This window comes from Dasypus novemcinctus, chromosome 8 (genome assembly GCF_030445035.2).
Source record: "Dasypus novemcinctus isolate mDasNov1 chromosome 8, mDasNov1.1.hap2, whole genome shotgun sequence".
NCBI lineage: Eukaryota > Metazoa > Chordata > Mammalia > Cingulata > Dasypodidae > Dasypus > Dasypus novemcinctus.
Window position 1 is genome coordinate 13,992,204 of NC_080680.1, and position 17,477 is coordinate 14,009,680.

The following is a 17,477-nucleotide window of genomic DNA, read 5'->3' on the forward strand; positions in this document are numbered from 1 at the left end:
GTGCCCCATGGTCAGAAAATGACATACTACGACTAAAGCACACGTTGATGTCAAAACTACCGATGTTTATTTACTTAGTCTGTTCTGCTAGTTTTACTTAAAAAAAAAACAACACACACACACACAAAAACGTAACAATCAGATTTGGAAGACCTCTTACACCCAAATAGGTCTGCCAAATCTGGAAGATGATCGTGACCTGAGAGGTGCAGGCAAATGAGTTGGAGAATAAACTGATTCCAAATAGCACTGGTAAAGGCACAGAAAGGCTTGCCAATCTATCCTCTCCATGATGCGTTCATTAGAAAAGTAAAAATGCTGAAGAAGCCCAAGTTTGAATTAGGAAAAACTCATGGAGCTGCACACTGAACGTAGTAGTTCTGGAAAAGCAACCAGAGATGAGACAGGTGCAAAAGTTGAATGAGCTGCTGGATATGAATCACCAGTCCAATAATCTGTTTAAGTTAAGCCTTTAAAAGTGACAAATGTTTTATTTGTGATGGATTGCTTAAAAAAAAAAATTAAGGGAAAAGGAATGCTCACCACTGCAGTCCTTAGAGCTGAACCTACTGACCTTTTACATTATTAAATGAGACATGCTGCCAGTTATATATATCCTTCCTTGAATGACTCACTATGCCTAGATCAAGCTGCCTAACTTTCGTTATAAATTAAAATAAGACAGGAAGATAGGAGATTGAAAAAAGGAATGGTATTAAACTAGAACCTCTACTGAACTATATTCAGCCCTATCCCAATCTCAGTCCCTAGTTCAACCTAACAAATGCTTATTACTTGGCATACTGTTACTTAGATATTATATTAAATGAAACAAGGAGTGACAAAGCAAGATTTTTAAAAAATTCTATGATGCAGATGAATGCTGAGATACTCATTTACACAAAAATACAAAGCTTTAAATTCAAAGATGGAACACTATAATTCCCACCACCCACACTACTTTTCAATGCATGTAAAACTCCAAGGCAAAAATATCCAATTTTAAACATGTTTAAATGGACACAGTTACTAAATATCAACATTCTCTATAGAAGTTAAGGAAAAAAGCTATATGAAGAAAAAATTCATGTTTTTTGTTTCTGGTATATTCTAAAAGAACAGTTTGAAAAAAGGCAGGAATGGGTAAGGGGAACACAAGACAAAACCAAAAAAAAACCACTGGTTTCGCTAGAGACAGCATGGAGGGGAGCTATCTCAGGCTGAATGAGACTGACAAAAGTCAGAGCCCAAAGAAAGGTTTTGAATAAGAGGAGTCAAGAGTCATTCCTATGCTTTTAAAGGGTTAAATTTTGTAGGGAAAACAAAACCAGCAGTGGTTTTTGATGAATACTAACTCCCAGGAGCTAACAGCTGGGGGAGGGATAAAACCCAGCTATGGCCTATAGAGACAATTTAGAGGTCATCATCCAGGAGAAAAATCCTGATTTCAAAGAAAGGCAGGAAACAACAAGGGATGTTTGGTTTAGAGAAGGCTAAGGCAAGGGAACATGTAAAGTAAGGTTATAAATAAAGTGAACAGGTATATTCTACATGGCACCGGAAAGAAGAATTATGAACCATGGGAAAAATTTAAGCAGGGAAGCATATTTTTTTTCAAGTTAATATCAATAACGTAATTCTAGGATTCACAGCCACTCCACAATGACAAAGGTTGCTTTACTGATAACTGGATTTTTCTATACAAGAATATTCTATGGCTGGCAATTAGCTGGTACTTGTTACCCAAAACTCTTCAGTTCCTGCATTTGGATAAAGCAAGTGTGGACATCAAAGGATACCACATTATTGAAATTTTATCCAAATCTATTCAATTCCTGCGTTCACTTAATCAAAATTAGAGTTACTTGGGCTTATATTGACTGAATAAAATTCAAGGAAACAGAACACAAATCTCATTTAGCCACCTACATTGCCATGTAAATCTAGGACAAAACCAGACAAATTAGTTTCTACACTGTGGATTTAAGAAAAGTCTAACAGGGAAGCAGATATGGCTCAAGGGACTGGGCTCCTATCTACCATATGGGAGGTCCAGGGTTCAATTCCCAGGACCTCCTGGTGAAGGTAATCTGGCCCGAGCAGCGAGCTTGCCCAAGTGGAAAGCCGGCCCACATGGAGTGCTGACACAGCAAGATGACACAACAAAAAAAGACACAGAGAAAAGATAATAAGATTTGCAGCAGACCATGGAGCTGAGGTGGTATAAGAGATTGAGCATCTCTCTCCCCCTCCAGAAGGCCCCAGGATCAGTTCCTGGTGCTGCCTTAAGAGAAGGCAAGCAGACACAGAAGAATGCACAACAAATGGACAGAGAGAGCAGACAATGGGGGGTAGGGGAAGGTACTAAATAAATAAATCTTAAAAAAAAGTCTCACAACCCTTTATTCTGAAGTAATCTGTAAATTCATATTGACATTCCTCCTGTTACTTAAATACTCCAAAGAGTCATTAAGAAACAAAATACACACAGTATATCCATCTCTAAAGATGCACTCTATTCTTTTTTTTAACCAGACAGTAGATGAACAAGTTCTTCCAAAGTCATCAAATTAAAATAAAAAAGAGCTTCCCAAAAGCCACAAAACCAGACAAACTACACCACTGCATACCACATTAATTAAAATAAATTAACTGTAAAAGGAAAGAAAGGCCACAGGGATAGAGATTGAGATGCAAAGGTTCTGATAAGATCCAAAGAATCTTATCATTGAATTAGGAATTCTGAACTGAAGAGGAAAAATAAATGTACTTTCTGTTCAACATAAATAACATCTTAGCTTTTTCTCTGGCAGCATCTGTTCTGTCAACCCCTTGATGGCTGTGACATCAATGTCAATTACATTAGCTTTAAAAGGATAAAAACAGAAAAAGATGAACATGAATACATCTCAAAAAAAGCAAGTGCAGTAATGACATGTAATTTAAAAATCAAAAACTATTTATGATTCCATATATATGAGATTAAAAAAAATCTGAAGCAAATGTTATTTGTCAAAACTGTTTAGTGAAAATGGATAATTATTCCTTATACTACTCTTTGTATTTTTAAAACTACATTTAAAGCTTTTCATAATAAAAATTTTTAAATAAAAACTTGAAAAGGGTGTGTCCAGTAAACAAAACTATAAGATGACATGTAAACTGAACACTGCATAAATTCTTAAAGAGGTCAAATTTAAAATAATTATTAGTAAAATTAGAGCAATATAGTAACAAATAAAAATTTTTAAAAGCGATCATTATAAAAGCAAAACCTTCTACACTGAAAATATTCTAGATGATGATAATAGGGACATGGTTAAATTAGTGCGTCCACTTTGGGGAATTTCAGGCAATCATTAAAAAATATGGGAGAGTGGGTGTAGCTCAGTGGTTGAGCTCTTGCTTCCCATGTACAAGGTCCCAGGTTCAATCCCCAGTACTGCCTTAAAAAAAAAAAAAAAGGAAACCTACGTGAAATGACATGGAGAACTCTCAGACATATATTGTGAAGTGGCAAAAAGGCACATTATCAAATAGTGTGAATAAAAGGATCCACTTACGAGTCACCATGAAAAGTGGTGTGGTAGCCTTTGGAAGTGGGAGAAGGGTGGGGTGGAGAAGCAAGTGAAGGACTCAACCTAAGGAAGCCTGCTGATCTGAAGGTGAAGAATAGAGGGTGCTTCCTTCCATCTGCTTGCTTCTGTGGCCTCTGTGAAGTCAGAGACCAGAGAGTGGGTGGGGCAAGGCCTGCAGATAGAGAAAGTCCAAAACAGCTGGAAAATGAGCTGACCCGAGGGACAATGGTTACAGCTCAGGGCATTAACCAGTCACTTCCACCCTGGAGTGCACTGGAATCATGGTCCCAGGATGCTCGGTAGCCAATTCAAGCGCGGCATGACCCACCCTGGGTACACCACAAGCACTGAGAACAAGCACGGAGAAGTTCTCTTTCACTCTTTCCTTTTTTCTAGCTTACATGTAAGCCTTGTGTTAGGATAACTCAACCGTTTCAGAGAGATTACACCACGGATTCTTTTTATTTCTCTCCTCCACTCCCCCCTCCATTTGCTGTGTCCATTCATTGTGTGTTCTTCTGTGTCTGCTTATATTCATTAGGAAGCTCCGGGAACCAATCCTGGGACCTTCTGGAGTGGGAGAAGGTCCACCTCAGCTCCCAGTTCTGCTGTGTCTTCTTATTTTCACTCCTCTGTGTTTCCTGTTGCGTCATCTTGCTGTGCTAGCTCTCCGTGTCGACAGGCACTCCTGTGTGGGCCAGCTTTCCCATGCAGGGTGGTATTCCCGCGTGGGCCAGCTTGCCCTCACCAGGAGGTGCTGGGCATCAAACCGTGGTCCTCCTCTATGGCAGATGGGAGCCCAATTGGTCGAGCCACATCTGTTTCCCACACCATGGATTCTTTATGACAGAGTCATCCCTGCCTCGATTTCCTGAGAGCCTGACTTGGAATCTTGACTAGACTCAGTTTAGACTTGAGGGCACTTGACTGGGTTCACCCTCATTTCTCTGTGAGGGGTGCTGCTTCTGCAGGTGGCTAATATCATTCTGTACATATTGTGCCTGCCTTTTGAGAGGGTAAGATTTTCTAATCTTCCCCCCAGATTTTTCTAGTATAAGTTGTTGGAGAGATACAACTGTATTTAAAAAAAAAAAAAATGCTAACAACACAGCAAAGCAAGCCAGAGTGACTGAGGTTGTTGTGATATTAATATATAAAAGAGGCTGTGTGGTCTATATAAAGGAGAATGTTTCGTGAGCACCATACAATATTTATATGCACTCTCTATCCAAATGTAACAGACCACATGGGTGAGCTAGTGACCTTCTGGAAACTAGGTAAGGAACGCTCGTGGCCCTCTGGATCTACCACCATTCTGAAACCCGCCCTAGGTCTGAGGAGGCTCTCTCTGTAGGAGAGGAGACGTAGCTCCTCACCTACTCCTGGGCCCCAGGTCCTGCTTGCTTCTGCTTTCAAGGAGCCCACGCACTACGGCCATGTCCCTTTCCATATGCTCACCATCTCCCTCTCAGTAGTCACCCTTCCTCCACCACTTTATGAAAATAACCTGAAGTAGAGTTGGAGCACTAGTATTTGCCACCTAATTTTTGTCTGATTTTTCTGTTCTGAAGGTAGAAAGCTAATAACTATTATTCCCACAAACTTTGGCCTCAGGATCAACCAACCACTTATAAAATACTAGAAATACTGGAGATGTAGCAGAAGCCCTACTTCTGCTATCTTTGCTGACACTGAGTCTAATAATCTATTAGATTGTTAGAATATTTTCTATTAGAAGTCAAGTGATTTCTGTTGGAGTCAAAGCCAATTCAATCAAAGACTGAAAAGATATAAAACTGCAGATGATATAATTTCCTATGTAGAATATAAAGGAATTTACAGATTATGAAAATTAATAAGAATCAAGCAAAGCTGTTTCATATAAAATCAATTTGCAATAGTCACTTGTATTCTATACACAAGAAGTTTAAAAATATAATTTAAGCTATTACAGACATACCTTGGAGACACTGTGGGTTCTGTTCTAGACCACCACAATAAAGTGAATATCACAATACAGGAAATCATGAATTTTTTGGTTTCCCAGTGCAGACAAATGTTTACAGTATACTGTTGTTCTATTAAGTGTGCAATAGTATTATATCTTCTTAAAAAAATGTATCTACAAAGTGCAATAAAGTGAAGCGCAATAAAACAAGGTATGCCTATACTTGGAAGTAGCACTCTAACTACTTAGCAATAGATGAAGAAAGTTATTAAAGTTTATTAAAAAACATTAAAGACAAATCAATAGAGAAAAAATCATTTTCTTGAATATAGTCAATATTAAAGATACCTATTCTTTCCAAATTGATCTATAGATTCAGTGCAATTCCAATAAAACTCCAACAAAGATTATAAAATTCATATTAAAAGTCAAAAGGGCCAAGGATAGCATAGACCCCCTAAAGAAATAGTAATGCCTGACCAGATATCGAGTACTACTACCGGGCTATGGTAATTAAGATGTAAAACTGGCACAAGGATAAACAGAAATTCAACAGAACAGAGTTCAGAAATAGGCCCAAAGACAGAGAGAAAGACTTGTTTTATGACAGAACGGTACTACAAAGAAATGAATGAAAAGGACAAATCTATGCAGTAAATAGTACTAAGGCAACAGACCATCCATACAGGCAAACAGAAAATTGGATTCCTATTCCCACATGCAAAATTCAATTCTAGGTACTCTTAAAACTTAAATGGGAAAGACAAAACCATAAATAAAACTTTTAGAATATAAAATAGGTTTATTACCTCAGACCAGGGAAGAAGTCTTCCTTTTATGAACATTTAAAAATATACACAATAGTAAAGGGAAATGTCTAATGAACCCGCATGTATTTATCACTTATCTTCAAAAGTTACCAGCACATGGCCTACCCTGTTTCACCTATACATCCACCCTTCCTCCTTCCACTGCTGTATTATTTTGAGGCAAATCATCAGATATTTCATCCACAGGATTTAATAGAAAAAAAATTATGACCTAAAATTAAAAATAAGACATTTGCAATCTAAGAACATCATAAAGAAAGAAGGTTGAGAATAGGAGCTGATGCTTAATGTATGTAGCATTATTAATAATGTTAATTGAAAAGCATGGGATTGTGTAACACAGGGAATCCAGTGGTGGATGATGGTCTGTGATTAACAGGACAAATGTGAGAATATTCTCATGAATGAAAACAAATACATAATACTAATATAAAGTGTTAATAATTGGGTGAGTTGAGGGAAAAATACACCAAATGTAAGATATAGACTATAGTTTGTTGTAATATTTTGACGATGGTCTTTCATAGTTTATAACAAATGTTTCACAACAATGCAAGGTGTTGATGGTGAGATGCATAGGAGCCTTGTATGATGACATGCATTTTTTTTTGGTAAGTTCACACTTTTACTATACATTTATTGTTTATGTATGTTCATGGATGAATGCTATACTTTATATACCTGACAAAAGACTAGTATCCAACATACATAAAGCATTCTTATGTATCAATATGAAAAACAGAACTCAAGAGAAAAATAAGCAAACCACATGAATGGGCATTTTAAACACTAGTCCACAAACATAATTTAAGATGCTGAATCTCATTAGTAATGAGGGAAATGAAAATTAAAACCATAATGGAATATAATGTCATAACCACTAGACAAAAAAAGAATGTAGAGCAACTGGAGAGCCCATCCACTTCTGATGGGAAGAAAAATCAGTACGTCTATGCTGGAAAGCAGTAGGGCATTATTAGCAGGACATACCCTTTGACTCTACCTGAAATTCCACTCTGGGGTATTTACTCATGAAAAACTCTTTCACTTGCATACTGGGTTACACTTAAGAATGTTTGTAATGGCAAAAGTCTGGAAGCAGTCCAATTTTCCCTCAACAGAATAGATAAATACATACTAATACAATGGAATGCTATAGAGCAGTAAAAAATGAACTACTATTCTATATATCAACAAGAACGAATGCCAAAAATGTGAATAGTGAACTAAAAAAAACACATATGATATGATTCCATTAATATTGGATGAAATGCAACAAATTTAACACAGATGTGCTAAAATTATAAAGAAAAGTATAGCAATGCACCCAGAAAAGACCTTGACCAAAAGGGGGAAAGGGTAAAGACAAATTAGTTTATTCGGCTAAGAGATTTCAAAGTGATGCAGGAGGTCATTCCAGAGGTTACACTTATGCATGTCTCAGCAGGATCTCACTGACTGCCATCGTAAATATTGCCTCAAATAGCTGGCTCCTGAGGGCTCTAGAGACACCCAGACACTATAGGCAGGGCAAAGAGCTCAGGAGTTTGGCAACCCACCAGTGGGCCCTACTTTGGAATTTACACTCCGCAGTGTGACAGAGTAGGATTCATTTGTGGTTTCCCCACACGTGGCTCTTCTGACCCTTCTATTTGAACCTATAGTTAGTAATAGAGTTGATAGGTGTATGTCCAAGAGACTTAAACCTTTGGGCTGTCCATGTGCCAGTTGGGCCCTGAATCTCAACAGAGTTGCAACACCTACTCTCCAGTTCATTGGACTCACCCAGGACAACTACCAAGGAGATGATAATGGACAACACCCACCCCAAGGAACAGAGAGAGAGTCTACAACTGCAAGCAAGATAGCCCCGTCTATCAGCCCCAGGGATCTAAGCCCCCTCTCAGTTAGAGGTGGTATGGGCACCAACCCAAAATCCTCAGGACTGGGGAATGAATGATGGACTAGAGCAGACTTACAGTTATTCTACTATAGACTTATTGTGGTTCTAGCAATGGAAGAACTTTTATCATTGATGTGGAGGCAGTGGCCACCAGAGGTTCTGAGGGGAGGGAGAGGGAAAAACAGCTGTAATATGGGGGCATTTTCGGGACATTGGAACTATCCTGAATGATGATGCAATGATGGATACAGGCCATCACATATTTTACAGAATTGTAAATATAACTTACAAAATTGTGCAGGACAGAGTGTAAACTATAATGTAAACTCTAATCCACACTTAGTGGCAATGCTCCAACATGTGTCTGTCAATTGTAACAAATGTTCCACACTAATGAAGGATATTGTTAATGTGGGAACATGTGGGAGGGGTAGGGAGTGGGGCATATGGAATTCCCCTATATTTTTTATAGAACATTTGTGTAATCTAAAGTACTTTTTTAAAATTTAAAAAAAAAAAAGTATTTAAAAAAATAGAAAAGGTAATGATCATTACAAAATGCAGGATAGTGGAGAATGGGGGATGCAAACAGGGAGAAGAGTAGAAGAGAGCTAAGATATTAGCAATGCTTTACTGATGTTTTCTATTATTAACTAGATAAATATATTGTATGTACAATAGCTTGCAAAGTAATTTAACATTTTAAAATTAAAAATCCTTCAATAAGTTTACATTGTCCTAAGAGTAAAGTCTAAAACCCAAGGCTATGAGACTATGTCAGCCTCTCAAGCATCACCCAATGAAAGACTGCTTCCTGTTCTCCAACCATTCTTCTTTTTCTTCCACACCATGTCCTCTACCTCAGGACCTCTGTACATGCTTTTTTCTGCACATGGAATAAACTCTCTCCCATACCATCACCTTGCAAAATTCCTACTCAATTTTAAATCACATGTCACCATAAACATTAATTTAATCAACTGGGACACTAAAACTTTAATTTAATCACATTGGTCTTCCGTGAACTTTGGAGAGGTTACCATCTCCTGTTTACATTCCTGAAAGGCTCCTTTTTGAATGGTCCCCTCACTCAGTGTCTGTCTTCCCCACGAACCTATCAGCTGCTCTATAAGGGCAAGGACAGTGCCTGTCTGGTTTTCCATACCAACCACTGCTTGCACAGTACTGGCATATAAATGGGAACTGGCATGTACTGAACAAATCACTGAGCTCATTCACTGTTCTCTGAGGAAGGTCTATAAAACATAATGGGTGATTCTTCACCCTAACTGGGTTTCAGTTTCACTTGTGAAGCTTTTTTAAAAATACCCCAGGACTAGCTCATATCTACAGGTTCAAACCTAGAGCTCTGATGTGGGGACTAAGCATATATTCTATTTTTTATTACACCAATGATTTTGGAGCACAGCTATGGTTGAGAACTGGTGGCTCAACCAGCGAACAAGGCATTTTTGACAATTCAATTTCAACATATCTTATTTGTGTTTAGATTGGCAATTCCCTGATGTGATCTGGTGGACCTTAAGTGCTGTGACAGACAGGACAAAATTATAATCACACATCTCTCCAGCTCCTAGCACAGTGTTTCTGACATAGTAAATGCTTAGTAAATATTTTGAAAATTAATGACTGAGTCCTAATCTTACCAGTAATTTACAGAAAAATTCTATCTAAGAATAGATAATGTCTGGCAGGTCATCGTGCAAAGAGTATAGACTGGAACATACTTTTTACCTTTTAAAAACACCCCAAATCTATCCAAATATTCCTTATATATTGCTGAGGCAATGGAACAGTGAGTGTGTATATTTCCATCTATAAATTCTACACCACCCAATAGCTGTTTGGAAAGCTGATCTTTTTTTCTCAACACTGCAGGATATCTAACTGGCTTAGAAGGAAAAGCAAAGATGAGAGCAGTGGTTCCCAAATGCTAGTTCAACCGGAGCTGGGCCAGATATGAAAGAATAAACAGAAGATTGTTTTTTATTCCCAAAAGCTCTAACACTGCTAGTATGATTCTCTTAAAATTGCGACAAAACTCTACACATTTCCAATTTCTAAAATGAGTAATACAGAGAGGTCCTGATGAACACGTAAGTTATGTTTCCAGGTTGGTTGCTCAAAACGCTGAATGTATTTTCCTATAGAATAAAGGATTATGGTCAGATAACAGGACAGATCATGAGACAAAAGACCACTCACATCCTAGGTGCCATATTAAAAAAAAAAACTTTTGTGGAAAATATGTTTTGTGTTCTAACTTGGGATGCCAAGTTAAATGTCCAATTCCACATTGTTTCCTCTAGATTTTCAATTTCAGATTCTCAACTGTCACCCCAGTACTACATATAGGTGAAACCAATCATCACAGCTATCTCAAGATTATTTGTTTCTCTGTAAGTTTATCAGAATTTTTTCATGTATGCAAATATTAATATCTTAATTGGGGGGGGGGACCCACAAAAGTGACTTAGAGGCTCCACATCTGCTGGTTGCAAATTGTGTAAGTAACTTGAAATAAAACTTCCTTCCTAATAGGCCTCAGCCTTTCTTCAGTCTCATCCCCCTCATTCAAGGCTGTACATAAGCCCTTCTGAAACTCTGTGTTGCTCCCAAACTTCTCTGTCTGGTCTTTGTTAGTCCCTGTGACATACAATTCAGATCCCCGCAGCAGTAAGAAGCATCAGGAAATGCTTTATAAAAGGACTGACAAGGTAGTTATCACCTATATAAACCTGCCTGAAAATAACACCTCACATATGCCAAATGCTTTACCAATCTCACTCCTGCTCTCCAAGAACCACTGAGGATTGAAAGTGAAAATGAAACTCCATTCTAAGAGCCTCAGCCTCATCTATGAAACACTTACCCCACAGGATCACTTGATGATTTAGTAAGAACGCAAAAGCACTTTGAAGAGCAATTACATATTTTCAGGACACTTTACAGCTTTACCTCAAACTTAAGACTTAATTTAAAACTCATCTTGCCTCTTCAAGAACCTTCGAAATCGTTTATTATTAGCCCCAGGTCAATGCCAAATGTTAAGCCTAGTGCCTCTCTCCATACTCTTACTTTCCGAATTTTCTTCTCTTGAATAGAGGTTCTAGCCCCAGGTACACTATAATTTAGACTGGTTAAACTAAAATTGCCACAAAGATATAACATGAGGATAAAAATGTCAATAAAGATACACAAGAAAGCCAAGTACTACCTTCTGTGCATTCCTTTCAGGATTTGACTGTTTATTTCAACATTTAATCATTCTCTGCCTTTTTCAGCCATCTTCCTACAAGCATCTGCCATTTAATAAGTACTAAATGAAAGCATTTTACATATACTTTCTTTTTTAAATTTTATATAAATTATCCCATCTTAATAAAAGAAAAAAAAAAAAACACGAGGCAGACAGGTGGTGGAGTTGGGATTTGAACCCAGTCTCACTCCATGCATGCTCTCAGCTCTCAACAAGCACTGGCCAAACATCTCCCAGGTGCAAAGTATAAAAAAGATACGCCATTATCCAGGGCCCATCATAATGCACCTTAATTCTCCCTTCTTCCAATGCCACCAGCCCCCTTTCTGAGAGTTATCCTAAAACATATATCATTTCACTCCCCTGTACTCAAACATTTTTTGTGTATTAATTCATTCAGTCAAATATTTATCCACTGGGAATACAAAAGTAAAGGTAACAGATAAGGTCCTGTTTCTTATAGAGCTCACATCCTTGGGGATGGGAGGAGATGGGTGTGAAGAAAAGTCACTAGCAAATGTAAAAAGAATTAAAACAAGGTGATGTGATGGGGAATTAGCCTTGTGGCTGATATAGATCAGCTGGTTGAGAAACACCTTAGAAAAGAAGAAATAGTAAAGCCTGGACCGTGGAAGTCAGAATGCCCAAACACAGAGAAGGCCAGGGAAAAGAGAGTTCTATGCACACCTGGAGCAAAGGCCTTAAGGCAGAAGCCAGCTTGGTACAGTCATAGCAAGAAAGGGGAGGGAGTGGTGAGCAGGGGCCAGATCCTGGGGGGTGAACAGGGTGAAGCCAAAGGAGGGCTATCAACATGGCAGTGATGGTCTGATTTATAGTTCTAAAACATTCATCTGACTGCTGCAAGGAAAATGAAACGCAGGGGACAAGGCGGCTGTAGTCTACTGCAGTCACAAGGGAAGGGAAGACAGCAGCCAGGGCTGGGGACTGTCAAGGAGATGGCCTTTCAGCCCTGGCCTCCCTCGCCCCATCTTCCTTTACCAAATTACCTGAAAAACTCTACATCCTGCCACTGAAGACCACTGCTCTCCTGGCTACGTCCTAGCATGCCCTTTCCCCACACACAACTAATTAAGTCACTTCTTTGAGAAGTGGCCCTTAATGCTCCAACACAGATTACATGTCTGCCTCGTTTCTGTGATTCACAGCCTCTTATCAAACTGTATCAATATTACTGATATTTACCTGTCCAGGTAAACATCACCCCGCCCAGATATACAGTCATCAAAAGCTGGCACCATGCCTTTTATCTCTATCTTCCCAGCATCCAGCACACAGCAGGCACACTGTTTGAATAAATGGATAAATGCCATCATGGGAAAGGACAACCACTGGGGAAATTTTCAAACCTGGGATTAATATCCTGGAACCAATATAAATCTAATTGCCCTAACGATCTCATGAATATATCTTATTTGGTTTTTTGTTTTTAATTTTTTAGGTACTGGGGCTGGGATTGAACCCAGGACCTCATATGCGGTAGGCTGGCACTTGAGCTATACCGGCTCCCCCTTCTTTTGTTAACAGCTTAAAAGAAGCAAACAGTGCAACTTAAACAGTAGTTGGCAACATTATTTTTCTCATACTTTCACTGCTCTAGACCCTTAGAAAGGTTGATTGAGGAAAGAGGACAGTACTTATGGTTTGGTGCTTTACAATCTCCCATGAGATATTCACTATGCGAGAAGGCTTCAGGCTAACAGCTCATAAACATTTTATTCCCCAAATTCAGATCTCTGAATCAAACTTTGCCTTCTACCAAAAAGGCAGTAAATGAGGATATACAAATCTGCTACACTTATGAAGTCATTTATAAGACTAGAGGATCGTTCATATTTTATAGCCTCAGTGAATTCTGCATTTAAGAGGAAACCACAGAGACAATGAGATTTCAATACAAGTCTCAACACCTCTATTACCCAACAGCTTTGGTCTTCAAGACCATTTTTCTCTTCCAGTTTAATAAGTCTGCAAACCTTCTCTTGTTTCTCAATAGTTAGGGATTGCTACTAAGTTTGCACATGAAGTGTGGCTACACCTATTTGTATAATGGCAGGAAACCCTGTATCAAAAGAATAAACCTACAAGATTATAAATATGATATTTAAATCTCTGGATTACTGCATGGTCAATATCTATCACAGAGCAGCCTTCAATTACTTACCTAAGTAATGTGGTGGATGAAATGACATAGGCTTACTAGTCGCTGAATAATATCCAATTGCTCTCTTAAATCGAATAACTTTGTCATCTGTTCTAGACTGAAATAAATGTAGGAAAACCTTTGTAAATTAGTATGGCACTGGTCATGGGTATTAACATTTCTTTATAATTCAGCACAAGTATAATAAACTTTAAGTTTTCAAGTGAGAAGACTTTAGAATGACTTGAAAATCCTCAAGAAAAATCATATTATTATTAAAGAACCAAATCAAACTAATTCTTTTAAAGAAATATAATTAACATAGAATTCTGAATCAGTATCCAGGAGACCTGAGTTTTGGGATATACTTCTATGACTGTGAACTTTAATTCAACTTTTCTAGATCTCTGATCCTGCCTAGAAAGGTTTTACGTCTATGTGTAGTAAATGGGACAGGATGCGATGGAAAGATTGGTGATATGCTACCCAGTGATTTTAGCTCTTGAGAGAGGGACTAGGAAGTCACACAAGCTCACCTACTTCTACTAATATGGATTTGTTTGCAACCCTCACATTCCCAAAACAAGAAGAAAAAGAAAATCCCTGACCATCATTTGAAGGACACAGACAAATCAGAGATTCACAATACCATTTGACCTACTTGACATAGTTTGCCTTCTTGGTAGAAATTCAGAACCTATTATATTAAGATAGTGAATTGAGGAGTAGCAGAGACCTTAGCAATCATCTCCCTTACCCTCCTCATTGTGTTCAGGCCAGAAGCGAGGCTGCAGCGGTTAGAGGACGTGGCTAAGGCTGCCAGGCTACCAAGCAGCATGGGCAGTCCCCAGCCCCTTGGGCCTGCAGCCGAGGGCTTCTTCACTGTGGTCTGGCATGGACCAATCAAAAGCTCCTACCACACATCCAATTAGCTCTTGCCTCCCAAGTCCCATCCCAAAACCAGCAGACAGCAGCACACAAAGTCTCATCTGGTGACTGTGTTGGTTTTGTGTTTACCTGTGAATGCTGAAAAACATCTTTAGCTATGGCATCCAAATCAGTTGTATCCTGAATATTACGGACGTAGTCAGCAACCGCTTTGATCACTACATCGCAAGGTGGTAAAACTAGCTGGTGAGCCCGTACCTGAGAAAATAAATACACATGTAAACACATGGGTCAGTGAGGACCTAAAGCCAAGCAAATTCCGCATCAGGGCCCAGAAACTCAAAATACTATGTTACCTTTTAAGGCCGCAATCAGGGCCTGATTAAGTCCTACCCTTTAGCTCCTAATCCCACGAGTTCCATAAGTATTTCATGCTCTAGAGCTAAAGAACTATGTTTTTCTTTTCAGATTAAAAAAAAAAAGTAATAATAAATCAAAATAAAACAAAGCCTAAAAAAAATTGGGAAAACTAGCTTAAGCAAATGAAATGGGGGGAAAAAAACACCTCTGGAAAAATACATACACCTTTAAATTATACAAATTTACAGATACAGAAGGCTACATTAAACTTCCTATTTAGTAAAAGCAATGTTTTTCTTAAAAACACTTTCTCCCCCTGTGAATAGTTGCTTTTCACTTTCTAGGGAAGCGTTTTCTTCTTGCTTTGGTTATTAGTACTTATGACAGTAACATCCTATTATATAAAGAACTTTACAGCACTACAAAACATTGGTTAATATAGATCCTAAGTCTGTTCCTAGACAGCCAACAACTCCTCTGTAGAAAATGAAAAATTATGATGTGCAAATGCTCCACAGTGAAAAAGTATGTGAGAAAAAAATGTATTAAAACTAGTATAGTAAAAAAGGAAATGCTACACTTCCTACCTTCCAAGCATTTTAGTTATCGGGATTTTTTTAACAGCCGCATCATATTACAGGGTAAGAGAGTCAACTGGTGGTAGGTCTGAGAAATGGGAAATTAGGATGGAAAATGGAATTGTACTAAACTCCACTGAGATGGTATTCAAATTAATGTCATGTTTCTGCGGACAAAACAAACATTTGGGCATTTTCCTCATGGAAGATCATGGCAGTGGCTTGATAAAAGGCAGTCACCTATAGGAGGGGAAGGCTCTAAGACCTGGCTCTGCCCCACAGCCTCTACGGGCCTCAGTTTCCCTATCTTGCAAAGCCCTCATCATGCTACCATTCTAAAAGTCTGATTACCTCATTAATGTTGCTAGAATATTAGAAATGCAAGTCACTTTAGAGGGATTTAATATACAAAACAAAGAGACAACAATTAACATGGCAAGAACAGAACTGGCTGAATAAAACATGGCCAAAATATGAAAAGGGATTACTCCCCAGGGGTTGGGAGTTAAGGTCTTTTCTCCCACAGAGTAGCAAATGGGGGGATGGGGTGGAGGACCTCTTCTCTCCAAAGTCTATCCACACATACCTCTTCCTGACCTTGAACAAATCCTTTACCTGTTTAAAGGGTTAAAACAAATTTAAAGCACTGTGAATGTGATTTCATCTTGTGACATTATAAATGATTAGGTAGCCTTGTTTAAGCTAATTTATAATTTTGAGCACCATTCCATCCTACCTCAAAGTAAAATGACAGAATGTGTTGCTACTGTTCCTATGGACAGCTTTGCCATCACTATCTGCCAACCCCCACAATATTGTTGCTAAATGATCATTTATGTGAACATATCCTATAATTAAAGTACCCTTTAAATCATTCTAAGTGGCTTAATAAGACCAAAGGTGCTAACTCTCATTTAACATTGAAAAAAATGCATTCTTTAAAGTCTGTTCGCTACTTAACTCATTTCTCACGCTCTCTCCCCCTCTACCCTGCACCAACAGCCAGCCCTCCTCAGCCACCTGCTGCTAAGCAGTAGGCAAGCAGCTTGCTTTCCTCCCAGCCTAAACTCCTAATCTGGCCTTCTAAATTCAAGCCAGGATCAGCTCTAAGAGATCTACCTTAATAGTGAAATCTGGAGTGGGTCATTTGTACCCAGAAACTCCTGCAGGCTTTCTGTACCACCAACCTGAGTACCTGCTATTTACACCAGCAAACTAGAAAATTCCTTGAAGCTGAGAGTCCCTCCACTATGAACTTCTTACTCAATATATGTTCAATCGTAGCAAGAGGCTGATACAGATTTAAGTTTACCAAATACAAAGAAAATCATGGGGTGGAAGAACGAAAAAGCTTGAAAAGCAGGTTATGTCTGCCAAATACAAATCTACTCAGGCTATAAAAAAGACTAAAATCTTCCAGCACGGAAAAGATAATTTCTCTGACACCTTATCCCATGGTTTAATGATCTACTGATGTAAAAAATTCTACACTTATTTCCACTTAACTAAAGCAATTAGTTTAATTTTATCTTCAGGAGAAAAATCCTCCATAAGTTTTAAGATCAAGATCAGGCCACTGTCTCTACTTTATTCCCCAGAGAATTATCTAAAATGACTACTTTTTTCTTGGACCTAACTATAATCATTTCACAACAAGTTATCTAAAGGGTAAATAAATAAAATGATCAAGTGACTACACAACTAAAGCAAACACAAATACTTTAACTCTCCAAAAGGCAAACTCTCTAAAAGTGATTTATGAAGTATGATAAACACATTCAGTACCCTGTGCCATAACAACAAAAATATGCTGAAGTTCTTACCCCCAACTAAAGTCATTTCTTCCTAAAATTAATCTGTTTTTAAAACAAATGTTCAATTTCAGCTATCAAGTATAGTTAAAATAGGAACTTTTGTAAGTCCAATAAAGAAAATTTTAAAACATTTAAAA

General features: G+C 38.2%; 1 protein-coding gene across 2 annotated transcripts in view; it reads right to left on the reverse strand.

Annotated features, from left to right (window-relative positions):
• FAM120A (family with sequence similarity 120 member A) overlaps window positions 1-17,477 on the reverse strand; it is a 135,615-nt gene that overhangs the window by 69,929 nt on the left and 48,209 nt on the right. For both annotated transcript variants that reach the window (XM_004455563.4, XM_058301454.2), the window contains exons 4-5: window positions 14,718-14,846; window positions 13,722-13,818 (exon numbers count right to left, since the gene is read on the reverse strand). In XM_004455563.4, the coding sequence (XP_004455620.2) occupies window positions 13,722-13,818; window positions 14,718-14,846 (226 nt within the window). The remainder of the gene's footprint in view (window positions 1-13,721; window positions 13,819-14,717; window positions 14,847-17,477) is intronic.